We start from the raw sequence: 19,360 nt of genomic DNA, 5'->3' as shown, positions 1-19,360 counted from the left end.
GGCTAGAATGGGGGAGGTGAAGATGAAATTCTGTGATGTCAGAAGAGAGTCTGGGATTCTCTTATAACAGAATATCAGAAGAGAGTTTTAGGGCCTCCTTTTTAAAATTTATTTTATAGTTTATACGGCTCTTCCATATTTGTATTCTCATATAATCATTATAGCAATCTTGGGAAATAGATATTATACAGATGATGGTCTGATGTTCTGGAGGTCAGATTGTTTGCAAAACTAAGATTTGAACCCAGGCTCTGAATAGAAAGGCTGTGTATTATGTTTGTTTGTTTGTTTGTTTTAAAGATTTTTATTTTTAAGTAACCTCTGCACTCAGCATAGGGCTCAAACTCACAACCCCAAGATCAAGAGTTGCATGCTCTACCGACTGAACCAGCCAGACACCCCATGTGTATTGCGATTCTTAAAAGCATGAGCTCCGGAGCAGACCACCTGGGTTCAAATCTCTATGGCCCCATTTAGAAGCCATATGAACTTGAGAGGAAAAAAAAAATAATGACTAAAGCTCAGTATTTACATGCCAGGGTATGTTTTAAATGCATAGAACTAAACACATAGTACTCACTTCATCCAACATCCCTATTACTCATTATCATCGCTGTTTTAAAGCTTTCTTCCCCGGAAGAGAGATGAAGGAAAGAAGTAAGGAAGGGGTGCTCAGTAAAGGATGAAAAACAGGGATGCATTTCTTCCTAGATGCTCTGTTCTTTGACTTATTATCTCAACTCCTTGGTATTCCACGGGTTCCCTTAGATACTGCGGCAGATTATATGGTTGTTCAAAATATTCACCTCTTCCCCTCATCTTTTTCTTCTTTTTTTTTTTTTAAGATTTTATTTGCTTATTTGACAAAAATCTCAAGTAGGCAGAGAGGCAGGCAGAGAGAGAGGAAGGGGAGCAGGCTCCCTGCTGAGCAGAGAGCCCGACATGGAGCCCAATCCCAGGACCCTGGGATCATGACCTGAGCTGAAGGCAGAGGCTTTAACACACTAAGCCACCCAGGCATCCCTTCTCCTCACCTTCTTAAGAGGACTCTACTTCCCTCCCTTTGACTTTGGCCAAGGAAATACTAATTACTTTCTTTGGCAAAGGAAATATTAGCAGATTTAACACTGAAATTTGAAATGTGCTTCCGCAGTTGGGCTTGTCCTCTTATACTTCTGCTGTCACAATGAGAAGGGCTTCCCCTGCGTAACAGTACCTGCCCCTTCAGCCTAGGGCTCAGGGTGACCACATGAGAGTAGATCTGCCCAGCTGCCCCCCGGACTTCCCAGTGGCCGAGTGGCTGGACAGACCACCGTGCAGAGGAGCTAATACTAGACCATCCAAAGACACTCTTCAAGACTCAAGGATAAGAATCTAGATCCAGGGGTGCCTCACCAGCAGAGCGTCAACCTCTGAGCTCCCTTCTTTACTCTGGAAGCTGAATGAGAAGATGGGACAAAACCTGAAACCTTAACTTCTACATTGACTATAGGATTTTCTCTATAACAAGTATCCTTTTTATCAAAAATAACCAACTTCCTAAAGAACAGGGTTTGAAATTCTTTTCCTACAACAAACCCTAAAGAGAAAACTGAAATCAGAATCCAGTTAAATCTCTTGGCAGTCACCAGGAGTTAAGAAAGGGAGCCCATGTTTATGGATAGAGAACTTCCCACTCTGAGCCCTTTAATGAAGGTACATGATTAATATTACACACACACACACACACACACACACACACACACACACACACACTGGCAGTGCAGTGAGGGCATTCTGCAAGTAGAGCTAGTGCTTCTGATCCTCTCACTCACAAGCAGCAGGATCACCATTCTGCTCATTCCAAGGAGTGGCAACAGTGAGAGAACTCTTGCTCATAATCTGGAGATCTGGAGAATGGAGGATTGGAAGTTTTCCACCTCATGATGATAAACTGCACTGGTAGGGTAACAGCCAGCTCGCAAACCCAACAGTTACAGAGAGCAATGGAGGTTCGATAGTATGTTCTTCAAAAATCTTAACTTCATTCTTCTATAAATTGAATCTCATTCTAAATGCACCAAAGGACTGTTGAAGAAAACGTCATGTTGAAATTTTTCACCCAGAAAATAATCCCACTCTTGGATCCCTCGTGGAAGCTTTCTATACTGGGGGTTCCTAAACCACAGTGTGCTTGGGGTACTTCCCCTAGAAGGCAGCTTCTCTACAGGACGGCATCCACATCACAATGACAACAATAATGTTAAAATGCTTTACATCACTCTTTATTTCAAAAGTGCTTTACTAACATAGACTAGTCTTCACAACATTTAAGGGAGGTAGATAAGTATTACACCACTTTCACAGATGGAGAAACGGAGGCAAAGATTAGTAAATTGTGTTGAAGGGCATAATAGATGGCACGGTTTAGGTAAAGACTTTGTCGCTGTCATGGATCACTGGTGATCCTTCCCATGACTTCTGAGTCCCACCAACACAAAAGTAGCAGACGCAGCCTGGAAGCAGGTTGTCCCCAGTCTGGCTAGTCTCAGGTATGTGGCACCTCGTTGCTACCCAATGTTGAATGTGCTGCCCTTTGGCAAATATTTCCCTCACACCCGTTCTCACATGACTCCACCTCTGAAACAGGGGAGACTGGGAGCTGTTGTGGGTACAGGAGGGGCTGGAGGAACAGGGCCAGGAAGGTGGAAGACAGAAAATATGAACTGATATCAATGCAAGGGTGAGGGAGAACAGAAGGACCGGCTGGAAGCAGCCCAACGAAAAGGAAACCCGCAGCAGAAAAGAAGTGTCACTCCACTTGAAAAGCTCAGACATCCAGAAATGCTATTAAAAGGGTAATTTTTAGCAATGACATTATAGAACCACTCCTCGTGGCTTTGCCAAATATAATTATCAGGTCCTTCTGACATTCCGAGGAGGCAGAGCCATTCCTTCCCCTGGTTCAGGCCAAGTGCTGATGTAATTGACCTGACACTGCAGAGGCTGTTGACAACTCAAATGCACTCTGCCATCATGCCACCTCTCTTCCTCCACTCTCTTCTGGGGGGGGGGGGGGGGAGGCTAATGCATTTTAAGATTCTCTCTGCAAAATTCCTAAAACATTCCCTCAATTTTTGCTGCATAAGAGGGTAGGATTCCGTGTTTGACCTTTGTAAAGGGGCTGTGATAGGTATACATGGGGATCACCAGCCCTTCTCAGCCAATGCCCCTTTATACAACATGGGACACTAAGGAAAGAACCTTTTCTGCTCTTTCTAGCACAAAGCTATTATAAGAGATGGTGACGTGCACCACCAGCTGCAATGGAAGTACTGGGGGCAGAGGCAGCACCAAATGAAGGGGCTGACAAGGACCCAAGGAAGGGCTAGAGCGTAGGATGGACAGGGAGAAGAGGCAGAAATCGGAGCAAAGAGAGGACAAGCAAAGCAGAGATGGGCACAGGGGCTTGTGTTTGAGGCTGAGTGGCAGGTAACAGCATTAGTTCATCTCTTGGCCTCTCCTGGTTTGGGTCAGAGCCAGAAATGCATCCTTTCTGCCTCTACTTTAATCAGCAGCATTATTCTTTCAGGCATCTAGCTTTAACACCTCGCCCCTCCTCTCCAACAAAAGCAATCAACTGCCAAGCCTGACTGATTCCACCTCTGCCGTGCCCTTCACTTTGCTCTCCCTCAGTCCGACTACAGCCTCCTCTAGATCCTATCATTTCGTCCTACCCAGGACCAGACCCTCCCACCTCACCTCCCGGGCTCCAGTCTTCTCTAAACTCAGTTGCACCTTCTCATCTTCCTCCTGGAGCACCCTGTTGATCATGCTACTGCCCAATTTGGAAAATGACCGCGTTCTCACTGCCTCCCAGTTATGTGTCTCATCATCTTGAATCTTCAACAGGACCTTGCATCTAGCAAAGGTTCGCCTCTTTCTGAATCTCCATCTGTCCAAATGCCAACTCTAAAGACTTAACTCAGATGCCACCTCCTCCAGGAGGCCTTCCTTCCTCCTGGAGGAGGTGGCATTTGCTCTGAGCTACCGATGCACTTGAAGACATGCGCTAATGAGGTACATGACAGCTGTAAACAAGTCTTACCTCCCCTACTGGCTGTGTCCATGATTTGGCCGGGTGGGGGACTGTGAACTGTAATAAATTTGTCTATTCCCTACAGCACCTACCAAGAAATGCTTTTGCATTTCCACTTCAGGTAAGGAATTGCTCAACAGTGAAATGAACATATATCTGTCCATGAATGGAGACACCAAAGTACACTATGGGTATGATCTGGCTCTCAGGACAAAACAAATCCTTGACGGACTTTGAGGGATGGGATAGGGGCAGACAGGTGGGACCATTTTTTTGGAATAGAGAGAGCTGGGACAGAACTTCTCCTTTGCCATTTACTAGCTACTGGTCTGGTACAAGATGGTTCTTCTCTGAGCATCATGTCCTCACTTCTGCATAACCTTGCAAGGTTAAGGATCAAATGAGGCACATCTGTGAGCTCAATACCACTGGTTCTCAATCCCAGTGACGTGCCATAATCTCCATTAAAATTTTCCAAAAATGGGTCAACAGAATCAGAATCTTCTGGGAGTGGGGCCAGGTAGGACTAGTTATTTACAAAATACTATTTCTAATGCATAGCCCAGGTGGAAAACTGTTATAAACTCATAAATAACACTAACAGTAGAGCAAGATGCTTTAGGCTTCTGGTTTCATTGTCCTTTATTTGGTTAGGAATTAGTTCTGTTTTTATACTTTCATTATGTGTGTGAGCATTTTTTGTATTGTGTTCTGCATGGTTGTGTTTAAGTGCTTAAGTGATAAATTCTGAGAGAGGATGATAACCGGCACACTGCTGTACACAACGTGTACCTAACCCAATTGTGGGGGTGGGGGTGGGGAGAGAGGAAGTAAAAACTTCACAGAGTCCTCTGAAACCTTGCTACACAGAAGTGTGCTGACCAGGCAGGCAGAGCTGGCATAACCTGGAAGCTTATAAGAAATGCAAAATCTCAGGTCCCACTCCAGAAGCTGCACATTAACAAGATTTCCAGATGGGTCAGTAGGCGAAGCAAAGCAAAATTTCTCTCCGTTCACATCTGTGCTGAGGGTCTGCTGTTCCCTGCCCTAATCCTGAGGAAATGGGAGGGCATGGAGAGTCAAGTCCTGTCTCCCATAAACTGTTTAGGCTTGAGACTTTATCGAGATGTGTCTTGTCTAAAGGGTCCAGTTGGTAAAAGCTAAATGAAGAACACAAATCTTTGCAAAAGGCTCCTTCCTTTCAAAGACTCGTCTTCACACCTTTCCTTCAAATCACCAGTTCCTCTTAGATATTTAAAATATGATCAGAGGAGAGAATAAACTGATATAAACACGTAAGTTTTAGGTAGTGGTTCAATAACATGTATATGTTTACCTTACTGAACTTCTAGTCCCAAAACTGTGAGGACAGGAAGCAGTAATCACTTCTTCCTTGTTGACCCACACCCTCTGGACAACTATGATATCAGTGGTACCCATCCAAGGCTCTGCAGACCATACCACAGTCAAGGAGCTGCAGCAGATTCTGAACATGATCTAGACCAACTTCCTTGTCGTATGGACAGGAAAGACCAGAGCCACGGATTAAAAGGAGTTATCCCAGGTCACATAGCACACTGAAGCAGAGCCATGATCGGAATTCAGGCCCTGACTCCTAGCCCGACACTCCCTACAGAGCCTCTGCCACACATACTTTTCTTTCCCCACCACAAGGCCTTGACATTTCATGCTCAGAAACTGCTGACCTGCCTTGGCACGTGGTATCACTTCGCTTGTTCCAGCGACTGCCATGCCCAATGTCCCAGAACCGTTTTTAACACTAGGCTACAGGAGAAGCTCTATCCCAACTCAACCAAAATATCCACTTGACAATCTATATTTCCAAATATGTTGGCAATGGGTTAAGAAGCCCAGTGCTAACTGAGCAGTGCAAACTACACAGCATTACTCTTGGCTAGCACCATGAGCACAGTGAGGGAAGGGCCTTTCCCTAGGTGGTTGGAGATTAAAAACAGGGCACCCATTAACTCAGTAGTACAAAGTTGGGAGGATGCTACAGAGGGAAAGCAAAGACGAGCACAGTGGGGGAGGCAGCACCTTCGAAAAACACACACAGTGTGACTATAAAATTGCAAGTCTTCTCTTTTAATAAAATGGACAGGACAGATCATAGAAATCTAAATGCATGTGTCTCCCTCAGAGCAGTTACAGCCTTAGTTACAACAAAGCTACCAACTGTTAGAGCCACTATTTGCAAGCCCTCTTTGGGTGAAGGCTTTCAAAGGGGGGTTATGAGCCACATTAGAAAACATCCTTCCAAAGGCTGGATGGTTTAAAATCAGAAAAACCACTCAAAGAATGACAATGAAAACAAAATAAAACAAAACAAAACAAAACAAAAAAACAAAAACAAAACCAAAAGACAAAACAAGAGGTGCTGTGTGTGGTTCCCAGGGAGGTTCCCTAAAGACCTCCAGCCAGTTCTAAGCAACAGCCTCATAACGTGTGGCCTCCAGGGTCTTTTAGCTGCTTTCAACAGCAGCATGTTCATTTGGAGAGAAAAGTTCTGCTGTCTACTTAAAAAAAAAAAAAAAAAAAAATCAGCCACACTTCTTTATAGTCACACTTGCAATCTGATTAAAAAAATACAACAACAACACTCACACATGGTTCTTGTTATGAATTCTAATTAAGAGACATTACATTCAGAATTCTAGCACTCGTAGTGATCATTTTCAGGAGACTGGAACAGCTTCTTTGCCATTGGCAGTGGGGGCATGGGGTGCGGCCGTTTACCTGAACGTATTCTTAAATACTGACTACTACCGCTCGTAGCTCTGTTACGAGGTCCTGACCACGAGCTCACGTTCCGGATCGCTTACAGGGGAGCCGCCCCTGCAGTCTTAGGGTGAATTGGGAAAGGGCCGGTTAAAGGAGGAGACAGGCCACTCCTTGGTGAAAGTTTGTAGTTTTCTTTCCCAATACATCTTCTTTTTATTGAGAACTTCCATTTTTATCCTGTGCTCCTCCTCTGCCATCTCACACTCCCGCTCTATCTGCTGGATTTTGGCCACATGCACCTCGTTCATTTGTATCAGCTGCAGCTGTAAGATGGACATTTGTTGGTGGTGTTCTTCCTCATGCATCTTTTTTAAAGCACCTTCCTGAGAGGTTTTGCTCCTGTAGTGTTTATTGGCTGTGATTCTGACAGCCGAACACGAGGGTTCAGGTTGGGAGGTCCCCTCACACACTGGAAAATGTATGAACTCTTTCTCATCATCGCACAGTTCTCTATTTGAAACAGCAAATGATTCTGAAAAACAGTAGCAGAAAACACACGTTCAAAGATTTTACAGGCAGAGAGAAAATCGATCCTATTTCAAATGACAGGTCCCCCGCCACAGGATGGAGTGTTGGCCTGCATGTCTACGGGCACCCTTGTCACGCCTGACCTTTGAAAAACCTGCAAATCAAAACCAGCGTTCCCTTCAGAAGTCATGATACAGGGTTTTGTCCTGTCATGTCTAGAACTGTGAACTCCGGGAACAGTGGTCCCAAACTGTGCTGATCAAGAACTGGAGACCTTGGCACAGTGATCTAAGTTCTCAGCGGAAGGAGTCAGCAGAAGACTACGCACGAGGCCAACAGTGGGTTTTCAGATTAAATTCTCCCTCAGTCTGACCTCCCTCTCTCAGTCTCTCACCCAGCCGTGAAGATGTATTATGTTCAATCTCCACGGGGGTCCCACTGCTCTGTTTCCTGGTCACAGGTCTGAACCCTGGATCTTACAGATCTTACAGATGTTCCTGAAAGGTGAGTCTGCATTCCTCGGAGGTGTAACCTCCTCGCATACTATTCCTCACTTCCCAGGACCCCTCTTATGTAACCTCTCCCTAGCACTTAACAATCCCTGAAATTTCTTTATTAGCTTTTGCTCCGCGGCTCTCTGCTCAGTTTTCTGCACCCCCTCTCTCTGACCGCTCCTTCTCAAGCCTCCTTCCAGGGCTCAGACGCGTGCTGCACCCACCCCTCACACCTTTAATATCCCCCTGCGCTTCCCATCTTTATCTCTGTTGTCAATGCAGCCTAAGTAATACTCAAAATCTCATTCTAGCCTTCCTTTATCTTTCTGGCATTCTTCTTCAAAATACTCTCCATGCCCTGCAATCCACAAACTTCACATTCTTCAAGGCTAAGCACTCTTTAAAAAAAAAGAAATGGAGCTCCTGGGTGTCTCAGTCGGTTAAACAGTCATGACTCAGTTCATGGTCTCAGGGTCCTGGGATCGAGTTCTGAGTCAGGCTTCCCACTCAGCAGGAGTCTGCTTCTCCCTCTGCCTCTACCCCCTGATCTAATAGATAAAATATTTTTTAAAAAGTTAAAAAAATAAAGGCCAAGCTCTTTTTCACAATTCTGTCTCTGTTCTTTCAGCCAGAGGCTAGGCTAACTATTCCTCTCTCTTCGTTCCCAGTCCCAGACCCTGCACGAGCTCAAACCTATGCTCTTACTCCAGACTCTCCTTTTCAACTGCCCCTCAATCCTTACTTCGTTCGAGATCCCTAAAACCCCAGATCTCTCCTTTTTCCACGAGTACTCTACTGTTACGGCACTTACCGCATGACCATGCCTTATTCATTTCTTTAATCCTTGGGCACCAATTATTTTGCTTGGTACATCGAGGATGCCTAGTAAATACTTACTGGCCGAAGCTCTGAACACAAAGGGAGAAGAGCTTATGGATACAAAAGGATGTCATTTTTGCTGGTGCCGCGTTTGCATTAGTATTTTTATGGGACGACATTTTATCAATTAAAGAGTTTCATAAGGAAGACACTAACTCCAATAACCCATGGAGTTTTCCAGCTGTGACTCCAAGGCTTTCTTGGGAACCTTTATGTTTCCAATAATGAGAACTATCTCCTTGGAGAAAAATAATATCAATTTATTAACAGAGTTGATTACATTATTACGTCCACTCCATTATTCCAGAAGATGGGATGCCGGGAATGGTAATGGCTACTGGGGGAAACCTAACTCGTGATACTCTGTTAATAAAAGGAAAATAGCTACTGTTTAGATTATTTCACTCCAAGGGGTTAGGTTACAACCATAACTGGTCCCTAATTAAGATTAAAGGAAGGGCAGAAGTCTCGCTTCTGAAAGAGAAGGTTAAAAGTACTTCTATGTCATCCAGAGGTAGTGAAGATATCTCCCTAGGACTCTTTCCCAACTCTGAGGGCTGTGGCCTTAATTGGATGTCCTTCCCTCCTGCTCCTGCTCCCTCCTGAGCCTACCTCTGGCAAACCACTTGTTAAAACTGGTGGTTTAACCACCTCCCCCTTCGGGTCTCTGAATACTTTGAAGACAGAACCTCTCTTACTCATCCTTGTGGAGAACCCAGCACATGGCTTGGACACTGCGGGCCTTGTCAGAAACGTGTGGGAACGAACTCGCTGCAGTGGGTCACATTCCTCCCAACCCTGTACAACTGTGTAGACAGGACAGTGTCCTGAGCAGAGAGCCAAGGCACAGGACAAGGGAATGGGAAAGGCTTCTCCCTGAGAATAGGGTCCCTCAGATGTGAACAACTGTAAAGAGGATGACCTTGTCTGCTTTCCGTCTAGTCTTAGATCTGAAAGTGTCTTCTTTGAACACTGGACGCAGAGAAATTTGTTGGGACCTCTAGCCTCTTTTGTCTGTGATTCTATTCCAGAGGATAGTTTTGTATGTTCTCTAAGTCTTTAAAGTTCATGCCCTCATGATGCCGCTCATCTCTCCCCACTTCTAAATGCTCGCTTTTAATTTCAACTATTACAGGCTTTAGGGGCCTGATGATGATGATGATGAAGGCAGCTACCATTTTCTGTAGAGCTAACCAGGCACAAGGCTAGTGCTCTGCAGCATCACCTCATTTAATCCTTACAACAACCTACCGAGGGGGAGGTATTATGACAGAAAACCAAACACATTAGCCAAAGTCATTCTGCTAATTGAAAGAACCAGGGCTCTAAACAAGGTCTTGCATGACTCCATTGTCCAAGCTCAACTGCTATGACACCCAGCCTCTCTCCAGTTTACTTGCTCAGCTGATCACTTATGCATCTCAAAAATGCTGCCTCCAAGTTGTATCCACTACAAAACACTCCATTATTAAGAATATGGGCACCTGGGATGCCTGGGTGGCTCAGGTGGTTAAGCAGTGGCCTTCAGCTCAGGTCATGATCCCAGCGTCCTTGGGATCGAGTCACATCGGGCTCCTTGCTTGGCGGCGAGCCTGCTTCTCCCTCTGCCTCTGCCTGCCCTGCCATTCTGTCTGCCTGTGCTCACTCTCTCTCCCTCTCTCTCTCTGACAAATAAATAAAATATTAAAAAAAAAAAAAGAATATGGGCACCTATTTCAAATTTTGATCTCCAAATTTGTTCTATAGAGCTATGAAGATGAAGACAAGTATGGTCCTGTCTGGGGGCAGAAAGATGACTCTATTTTCAAACTGTCCTTTTTTAGTTTAAATGTGTGCTAACATAGAAATTTTAAAGAAAAAAAAAAAAATCCAGGCCTCTTAAGAAAACTCCAGCAGGGGCACCTGGGTGGCTCAGTTGGTTAAGCAACCGCCTTTGGCTCAGGTCATGGTCCCGGAGTCCCGGGATTGAGTCCCGCATCAGGCTCCCAGCTCCATGGGGAGTCTGCTTCTCCCTCTGACCTTCTTGCCTCTCATGCTCTCTCTGTCTCTCAAATAAATAAATAAAAATATTTAAAAAAAAAAAAAAAGAAAACTCCAGCAGAAGGGACGCCTGGGTGGCTCAGTTGGTTAAGCAGCTGCCTTCAGCTCAGGGCTAAAGGGCATCGGGCTCCTTGCTTGGCAGGGAGCCTGCTTCTCCCTCTGCCTCTGCCTGCCTCTCCGTCTGCCTGTGCTCGCTCACTCTCTCTCCCTCTGTCTCTGACAAATAAATAAATAAAATCTTTAAAAAAAAAAAAAAAGAAAGAAAGAAAGAAAGAAAACTCCAGTAGACGATGGGGCTTAAAACTAGAGGAACCTGATGGAGTAGTTAATTAACTTTCAAACAAATATTAGCTCCAGTGAATGGAAGCTAGTGCTCAGATGGGGAGAATCTTCTCTTAATTGGAAAAAGACCGTCCTGGGAATGGCAACCTGCTGCAAACACATACCATGTAAACTCTCTCTCAGGTAAAACAAAGCCACCCAAAGTAGAAAACAACTCAATATTGTGCAAAATGGATAGGAAGGCCTAAGGGCTTTCCTGGGAGCAGAGAACACTCAAGGATGCACTCTTCCACTTGGGCAATTTGAGTAAGTTTAGTATCAGCAGGAAATAACCTACTATGGCAGTAACCAGAAGGCCAACCCCCAGCTCTTCTCCACAGAACAAAGGAACGAGGGCTGACTAGGAAAATAGATGAACAAGATGCAGTGAGTGTGTACTATAGAGTATGGTGTGTCAACTGAAAGAAACATTGCAGTGGGGATAGATCTTGCAAACATTCTAAATGAGGGCTCCTGGGTGCTCAGATCGTTAAGCAACTGCCTTCAGGTCAGGTCATGATCTTCAGGTCCTGGGATCGAGCCCCATATCAGGCTCCCAGCTCAGCAGAGAGTCTGCTTCTCCCTCTTCCTCTGCCTCTCCTCTATTTGTGCTCTCTCTGCCCCCCTCAAATAAATAAAAATAAAATCTTTTTTTTTTAAAGATTTTATTTATTTATTTGACAGAGAGAGATCACAAGTAGGCAGAGAGGAAGGCAGAGAGAGAGAGAGGAGGAAGCAGGCTCGCTGCTGAGCAGACAGCCCGATGCGGGACTCAATCCCAGAACCCCGAGATCATGACCTGAGCCGAAGGCAGAGGCTTTAACCCACTGAGCCACCCAGGCGCCCAAAAATATAATCTTAAAAAAAAAGAAAAGAAAAAAAAAAGCCATTCTAAATGAGGGGTGCCTGGGTGGCTCAGTTGGTTAAGTACCCAACTCTTGATTTTGGTTCAGGTCATGATCTCAGGGTCATGGTATCAGGTCCCATGATGGGCTCTGCAACTTAGTGGCAGAGTCTGCTGGAGTTTCTCTCCCTCTCCCCCTGCCCCCAAATATATAAATCTTTTTTGAAAAAAATTCTAAATGAAAAATAAGGCAAAACAAAAAAACCAAAGAATGGTATCCATAGCACAATTTTCAATCTATGTAAATTTAAAATATATGCACTCAAAACACCAATGCCTGCTCTCAAGAACATGTGAGAGAATACACAAGCACACTGGACCGATTAGGAGGCAGAAGAAAAGAATGAACATAGTTAATGGGATAAATAACAAAAACCAAAAAACCACATAAGTAACATAAAAAAGGGGCTTTTCACAGACCAATGATATTAATGTGCCATGACTGGAAATATAACTCAGTCCCTGTACTAGAGTTCCCATCCCCAAAAGAAGAGGACTGGATTAAAAAGTGAGTAATAATAAAATTTACCAATAAACACTTACATTATTTAATTATAGCTTTGTATACCCATGTTTGCATTATTCGCTTAGAGCTTTGTAATAGAGAAATAATAGCTATAATATAATAGCATATGAAATTGAATAGTAGTTCTCTTAAAATAGCTGAGTACTCTTGAAAGCTCAGTTTTCTTTACTTTTTTTTTTTTTTTGGAAAGCTTAGTTGTCTTAAATGTATTTGACATTTTGACATTTGGTCATCTTACCCTCCTTTTCACCCCTAGCACATTTTGTTGGCTCCCTTAATTTATTCTGCAAACGTGTTCCCCCAAGATAATGGGAGATACATGTCATAGCCAAATGATCACATATTATGAATCTATAGGATACAAATTGTTTCAATATATTTAAGGGGAAAATGCTGGGTTTTTTGCAAATGCTTTCTTTAGTGTTAAATTTTAAGACAACTGTGTTCATATACAGATGTACATCTCAAAAAAGTCATGCATAAAGCTAAGAATATCCAGGGATTGGTGATCAAGATGACACAGCTGAAACCATCTCACACAAGAAATAGTTGGAGGGAGGCCTCTAGTGGAATACTGCCAGGCTCCATCCTGTTTGACAAATTTCAACAAGTCTCTAATCACCTAATTCTGCAACAGGCACTCTGTAAGGTGTAAGAACAGTACTGTCCAATACAAATATAATACCAGCTACTTATGTAAGTTAAAATTTTCTCGTAGCCACCTTAAAAAGTAAAAGGAGGTGAAACTAATTTTAATAATTTTTTTTATCCAATGTATTTAAACTACTCTCATTTCAACATGTAATCAAAATAAAAATTATTAGGGGCACCTGGGTGGCTCACTGGGTTAAGCCCACATCGGGCTCTCTGCTCTTCGGGGAGCCTGCTTCCCCCCACCCCCCTGCCTGCCTCTCTGCCTACTTGTGATCTCTTTCTGTCAAGTAAATAAATAAAATCTTTGAAAAAAATAAAAATAAAAAAATAAAAATTATTAGTAAGATATTTTCCATTCTCTTCTTGGTATTATGTCTTCATGACACGGTATGTATACTCGGACCATATCTCAATTCAGTCTACCCACATTTTCAAGTGCTTACTAGTCTCTTGTGGCTTGTGACTACTGTATTAGACAGCACAGGGTTAGGGATACTAACACAGACACACACAGACACACACACAGACACACAGACACACAGACACACACACACACACACACACACACACAGTCCATGAGTCAAACAAAATCCACACCACAAAAATGAAAGCCATATTCTAGTGAAAATTTTCAGCTTTTTCCCCACCAAAAGCCAGAAGGGATAACGGACAATTACAGCTTTCTTCCTCTTTCTCGAAAGTAAGTTGAAATACAAAATGAGGTAAACTCAGGCTGTTTTAATGTATAAAGAGAGTTCCAGCACCTTAACTACTAGTGTTAACAGATTACTTTGGATACACTTCCTAATTGACAAAGCACCATGGTACTCCACCACCCTCCAGATGTGACCTAGAAGCAGGAAGAGTTAGCATAGGCTGTACTTTGACCATCACCAGCAAAAAGAGAAGTTTCCCATGTCATATAGGTACAAATACTCAATTTAAAATCAATCTCTTGGGGCGCCTGGGTGGCTCAGTGGGTTAAGCTGCTGCCTTCGGCTCGGGTCATGCTCTCAGGGTCCTGAGATCGAGCCCCGCGTCGGGCTCTCTGCTCAGTGGGGACCTGCTTCCCCCTCTCTCTCTCTGCCTGCCTCTCTGCCTACTTGTGATCTCTGTCTGTCAAATAAATAAATAAATAAAATCTTAAAAAAAAATCTTTAAGAAATTTTAAAAAAATAAAAATAAAAAATAAAATCAATCTCTTGGGGCACCTGGGTGGCTCAATTGGTTAAGCGACTGCCTTTGGGTCCGGTCATGATCCTGGACTCCCGGGATCGAGTCTCAAATCGGGCTCCCTGCTCAGCAGGAAGTCTGCTTCTCCTGCTGACCTTTCTCATCTCCTGCTCTCTCTCTCTCTCTCAAATAAATAAATAAAATCTTTAAAAAAAAAAATCAATCTCTTTTGCAAGTATGAATCTTTAGAAATGTCACTGCAGAAGGACACTGAGAATCCGTATTTATTCTTGCTAGAGGGGCACCTGGGTGGCTCAGTGGGTTAAAGCATCTGCCTTCAGCTCAGGTCATGATCTCAGCGTCCTGGGATGGAGCCCCGCATCGGGCTCTCTGCTCAACAGGGAGCCTGCTTCCCTTCCTCTCTCTGCCCGCCTCTCTGCCCACTTGTGATCTCTGTCTGTCAAATAAATAAATAAAATCTTTAAAAAAAAAAAATTCTTGCTAGAAATTTATAAATTGTTTTTATGAGTAAAAACAATTTCCTCTGAAAAGAAAGAAAAAAGTTTTTGGAATGAACTCACTCCATCCTACTCTAGAATTCAAAAATGGGGAAATAAGACTGTCCCCTTTAGAATAACCCTATGAAATCAATATACACTAATTCAGGACAAAGATTTACAATGTTCACTGAAAGCTTTCTATTCCAGCATCTTCCCTGGCAACATCTCCCAGGGAACTAAATAATTCGAAAAATAGCCCTGCTGATTCACCTGCCCCCCTCCCTCAGCATTACTCCCTTCGCTGTCTGCAGTGAATGGACAGTGGATGGACCACTGACAGATGGACAGCGTCAATTAGCAAGAGGGTCCCATCCACAACAGAAGTTAACGAGAAAAGGTAAGTGAGAGAGTCACCAGTGTCCCTATCAACACTGTCTACCGGGAGGTACCCTGGCTTGGGAACTGAATAATCAAAATTCACAAAGGGCTTCTCCACTGGGAAACAATACCTGAGGTTCATGGCACTATGGTCATCCAACTGGCTCCCTGCACTTAATCTGGTCAAATGATCAGCAAACAAATTTTTTATTACAATTTTGCATCCCTGGATGATCTGCCTATCATGGGAAAAAAATGTGCTAACTGAAAACATGTATTTGGTTTATGTGGTTATTATTATCATCTTTTTCACTCTATACGGATAACATTCTTGGTTTTAGATAGTTTCTTGTGACTTATAATTAACCACTCCCACAGAGCTCAGTCTAGCCTGGGGATACTAATTTCTCATCTTGCAAGCCAAAGTCCATAGTTTTCCTAGGCAAGGGCTTGCTGGGTCCTTGGAGCAACCCTCCGGCGTCCCCAGGAATATTCCTCTGCTTTAAGGTGTGTCTTCTGCAAACTGCAATGAATCATTATATAAACTGGTCATTCCATTCCTATCTTTTTTTTTAGATTTTATTTATTTATTTGACAGAGATCACAAGTAGACACAGAGGCAGAGGCAGAGAGAGAGGGGGAAGCAGGCTCCCAGCTGAGCAGAGAGCCCGATGTGGGGCTTGATCCCAGGATCCTGGGATCATGACCCGAGCTGAAGGCAGAGGCTTTATCCCACTGAGCCACCCAGGCACCCCTGGCCATTCCTATCTTAAAGAAGACAAGAATTACTGGTAATTTATCTATATGCATTCCCACCGTATCCTTTTCTAGAGACCTTTCAACAGCCCCTTTCCTCTAACCTCTCCAAGCTATGACAATCATATGACACATAGCATCCTTGCTTCCATGACAGTCTTTTCCTTCCCTAAAAATTCTGCATATTTTTTTTCAATGAAAGTATATTAAAACTAAAATGAATATTTCCCAGAATTTCTCAAGTTTTTTGGGGTGCCACAAACCAAACTGTGGATCACAATATTATAATGGGTAGGAATGCTGGTTTTTAATCTGGATGAATGCTAACAGATGTTTGCTATATTTGTCTTATTACTTAATTCTCAAGTTAGAAATAGTTCACTATTTTAATGCGGCCTCGGAGTAACTTAGTGCAGTACTCTGCGCATAATAGGTCCTAAAAAAACACTTTTTGTAAAAAATAAATTTGAGTGACGGGGCACCTGGGTGGCTCAGCCGGTTAAGCATCCGACTCTTGTCAGGTCATGATCTCAGGGTTGCAGGATCCAGCCCCACATTGGGCTTCCGGCTCAGCACAGAGTCTGCTTCCACTCTCTCTCTACCTCTCCTCCAGTTTGTGCTCACTCGCTTTCTCTTTCTCTCTCCCCCTCTCTGTCAAATAAATATATAAAATCTTTAAAAAAAAAATAAGATTCATCAAATGAATATAAATTCTCAAAGAAATCCTCTTTGATAGAGATGACAGAGGTAGAGATAAGCAACTGAGGAACTTAGTAACCATATTAATACAGCCCCTTATCTTTCCTTATTCTTCATGATAAAGACGAGAGAGCCCTCGAGAACAAGGGTATAAACAAGTCCTTTGGCTGTTCTGTACTTCTTAGGACTTGGCTGTTCTACAGAACCTGGGGATGGTGAACTGGGAGGAATCAGGTTTGACCTGAGAGCTGCTCTTTGATAAACACCCTCGGAAAGCAGAGGCTATAAAGCGAAGCCGTGCAGCAGGTGCCCGGCGAGAACGCGCGCTGGCCCGGGGAACCCATACCTTGGGCCGCGCCGTCGGGGTGGTATTCGGGCTCCTCCTCGGGGGGGCTCTGCAGGAAGTACAGCTGCTCGGGCAGCATGCTGGCGATCTTCTCCTTCCCCAGGACGTGGGTGCTCAGGAGAGGGCTGACGCTCCGTTTCACCTTCTCTCTCCTCTCATGGGCCATAATCTTTTTGGTCCGAGCCTTGATGTTCTCCCAGCACTTCTTCAGCTGCTTGAAATCCCGCAGCGACACGCTGGGCTGAGAGTTGTACTCGTGGGCGAGCGCCTGCCAGGTGCGCTGCTTGAGCGCAATAGTTCGCGCGTCGCTTTTCTTGCATTCCAGCACATACTTGTACTTTTCTACCAAAGCAAGCAGGATGCTCTTTTCCAACTCCGAGAAGTATTTGGCAGGTTTTATGATTTCGTTGTTTTGCATTTTCCAACCTATTTCTCCTGGCTGTCAGCTATCCTGTAAAAGGAAGTTTGAAACAATCGTTACCAACTCCCGCAAGGAAAACGGCCGCCTATCCCCTTAGCTTAATCCCAATTTGACTCCCTGGCCTGAAACGTAGGACTTTTTCTCCTGTGAATGTGGAATTAGGATGGTCTCGAGAAAAATGTTTAGGGGGGACGCCTGGGTGGCTCAGTTGGTTAAGCGGCTGCCTTCGGCTCAGGTCATGATCCCGGCGTCCTGGGATCGAGTCCCGTATTGGGCTCCTCGCTCAGCGGGGAGCCTGCTTCTCCCTCTGCCTCTGCCTGCCATTCTGTCTGCCTGTGCTCGCTCTCTCTCCCTCTCTCTCTCTGACAAGTAAATAAAATCTTTAAAAAAAAAAAAAATGCTTAGGGGCGCCTGGGTGGCTCAGTGGGTTAAGCCTCTGCCTTTGGCTCAGGTCATGATCTCAGGGTCCTGGGATCGAGCCCCGCATCGGGCTCTCTGCTCAGCAGGGAGCCTGCCTCCCCCCTCTCTCTGCCTGCCTCTCTGCCTACTTATGATCTCTGTCGAATAAATAAATAAAATCTTAAAAAAAAGAAAAAGAAAAACGTTTAGATGGTCACTATAAGTGGGGTTTTACTTCAAAGATGTTTCACATAGGTCCTTAATTGTAGGGCCTGGCCACTCTGTGAATATCTTGCACGTAACTGCAAAAAAAGAAAAGTTGTTGAACATCTACGTGGAACTCTTAATTTGTTCATTTATTTCTACTCAATGTCAGGAAACTGACCATTCGCCACATTCACAATGTTAGGCCGCTTTTCAACTAAACAGCTTTCTTGAAGTTTTGTCACAGCTGAAGACAAGAAAGGCCACAGTGTAACCAAATGGGATGGATAACACAAACTGAGATCTCAGAATCATTAAGAGATCACCCCAAAAGACCTGACACTTCCATTACTATGTGACCTTAGACAGGGCCATGCTCCTAGAGGAATTTGTTTCTTCATCTTTAAAATGAGGGCTTGGAGTATGTGATCCCTAAGGTCTGAGGGCCACTTTTACATGTACAGTCCTATGTAAATAATTCATATAATTTCAGAGGTAAAAGAGCCAAATAGTCCCCCTTTCAACTGAGGGACCTAAGAGCCAGTAAGTGGACTTCCCAAGATCACAAAGATGGCGCGTTGGGAAGTCAAGAATCTAGACTATTCTAATAATCTGTTTTTTTTTTTTAACACACCAAATATTCATTTTTATTATGGATATTCCTCTGAAGTCTTTGTTCACATATAATAACAGTTATCAATTGTATAATATTTATAATTTTTGAAATACTACATTTCTCCATTATTTTTTAAGAGTAAGTCTACATACCTTTTTACAAATTTAGTTTAAAAATAAATATGTAAGGGCGCCTGGGTGGCTCAGTTGGCCAAGCGTCCAGCTCTTGATTTCTGCTCGCGTCGTGATCTCAGAATCAGGAGATCAAGCCCCATGTCAGACTTCCTGCTCAGTGGGGAGTCTGCTTGGAATTCTCTCTCCCTCTCCCTCTCCCTACCCTCTCTCTAAAATAGATAGATGAGTCTTTAAAAAAAAAAAAGAAAAAATTTATTTAATATACATAAACTTAACTTGATAGCCATATAAATAATGAAATTATTACTATAGTCAAGCTAATAAACATATCTCCTCAGAGTTACCTTTTTTCTTTTTCAAGTAATCTCTAGTATTATTTTTTAAGTAATCTCTACATCTAATGAGGGACTTGAACTTACAACCCCAAAATCGAAAATCGCATGCTTTACTGATGAGCAGCGAGGCACCCCAACACAGTTACCATCTTTGTATGTGTGCTAAGAGCACCTGGAACCTACTCTCTCAGCGTATTTCCAGTATTCACTACAGTATGATTCTCTATAGTACC

General features: G+C 43.7%; 1 protein-coding gene across 4 annotated transcripts in view; it reads right to left on the bottom strand.

The window, feature by feature from the left end:
- Positions 1 to 2,241: 2,241 nt before the first annotated feature.
- The window catches only part of MSANTD3 (Myb/SANT DNA binding domain containing 3), a 30,563-nt gene continuing 13,444 nt past the window's right edge, over positions 2,242 to 19,360 (bottom strand). For all 4 annotated transcript variants that reach the window (XM_082696802.1, XM_082696801.1, XM_082696803.1 and 1 more), the window contains 2 exons: positions 17,019 to 17,469; positions 2,242 to 7,352 (listed from right to left, as the gene is read on the bottom strand). In XM_082696802.1, the coding sequence (XP_082552928.1) occupies positions 6,943 to 7,352; positions 17,019 to 17,436 (828 nt within the window). In that variant the 5' untranslated portion in view covers positions 17,437 to 17,469 and the 3' untranslated portion in view covers positions 2,242 to 6,942. The remainder of the gene's footprint in view (positions 7,353 to 17,018; positions 17,470 to 19,360) is intronic.

This window comes from Mustela nivalis, assembly GCF_964662115.1.
Source record: "Mustela nivalis genome assembly, chromosome: 13".
Taxonomy (NCBI): Eukaryota; Metazoa; Chordata; class Mammalia; order Carnivora; family Mustelidae; genus Mustela; species Mustela nivalis.
This window is presented reverse-complemented; position numbering and strand designations above follow the sequence as displayed.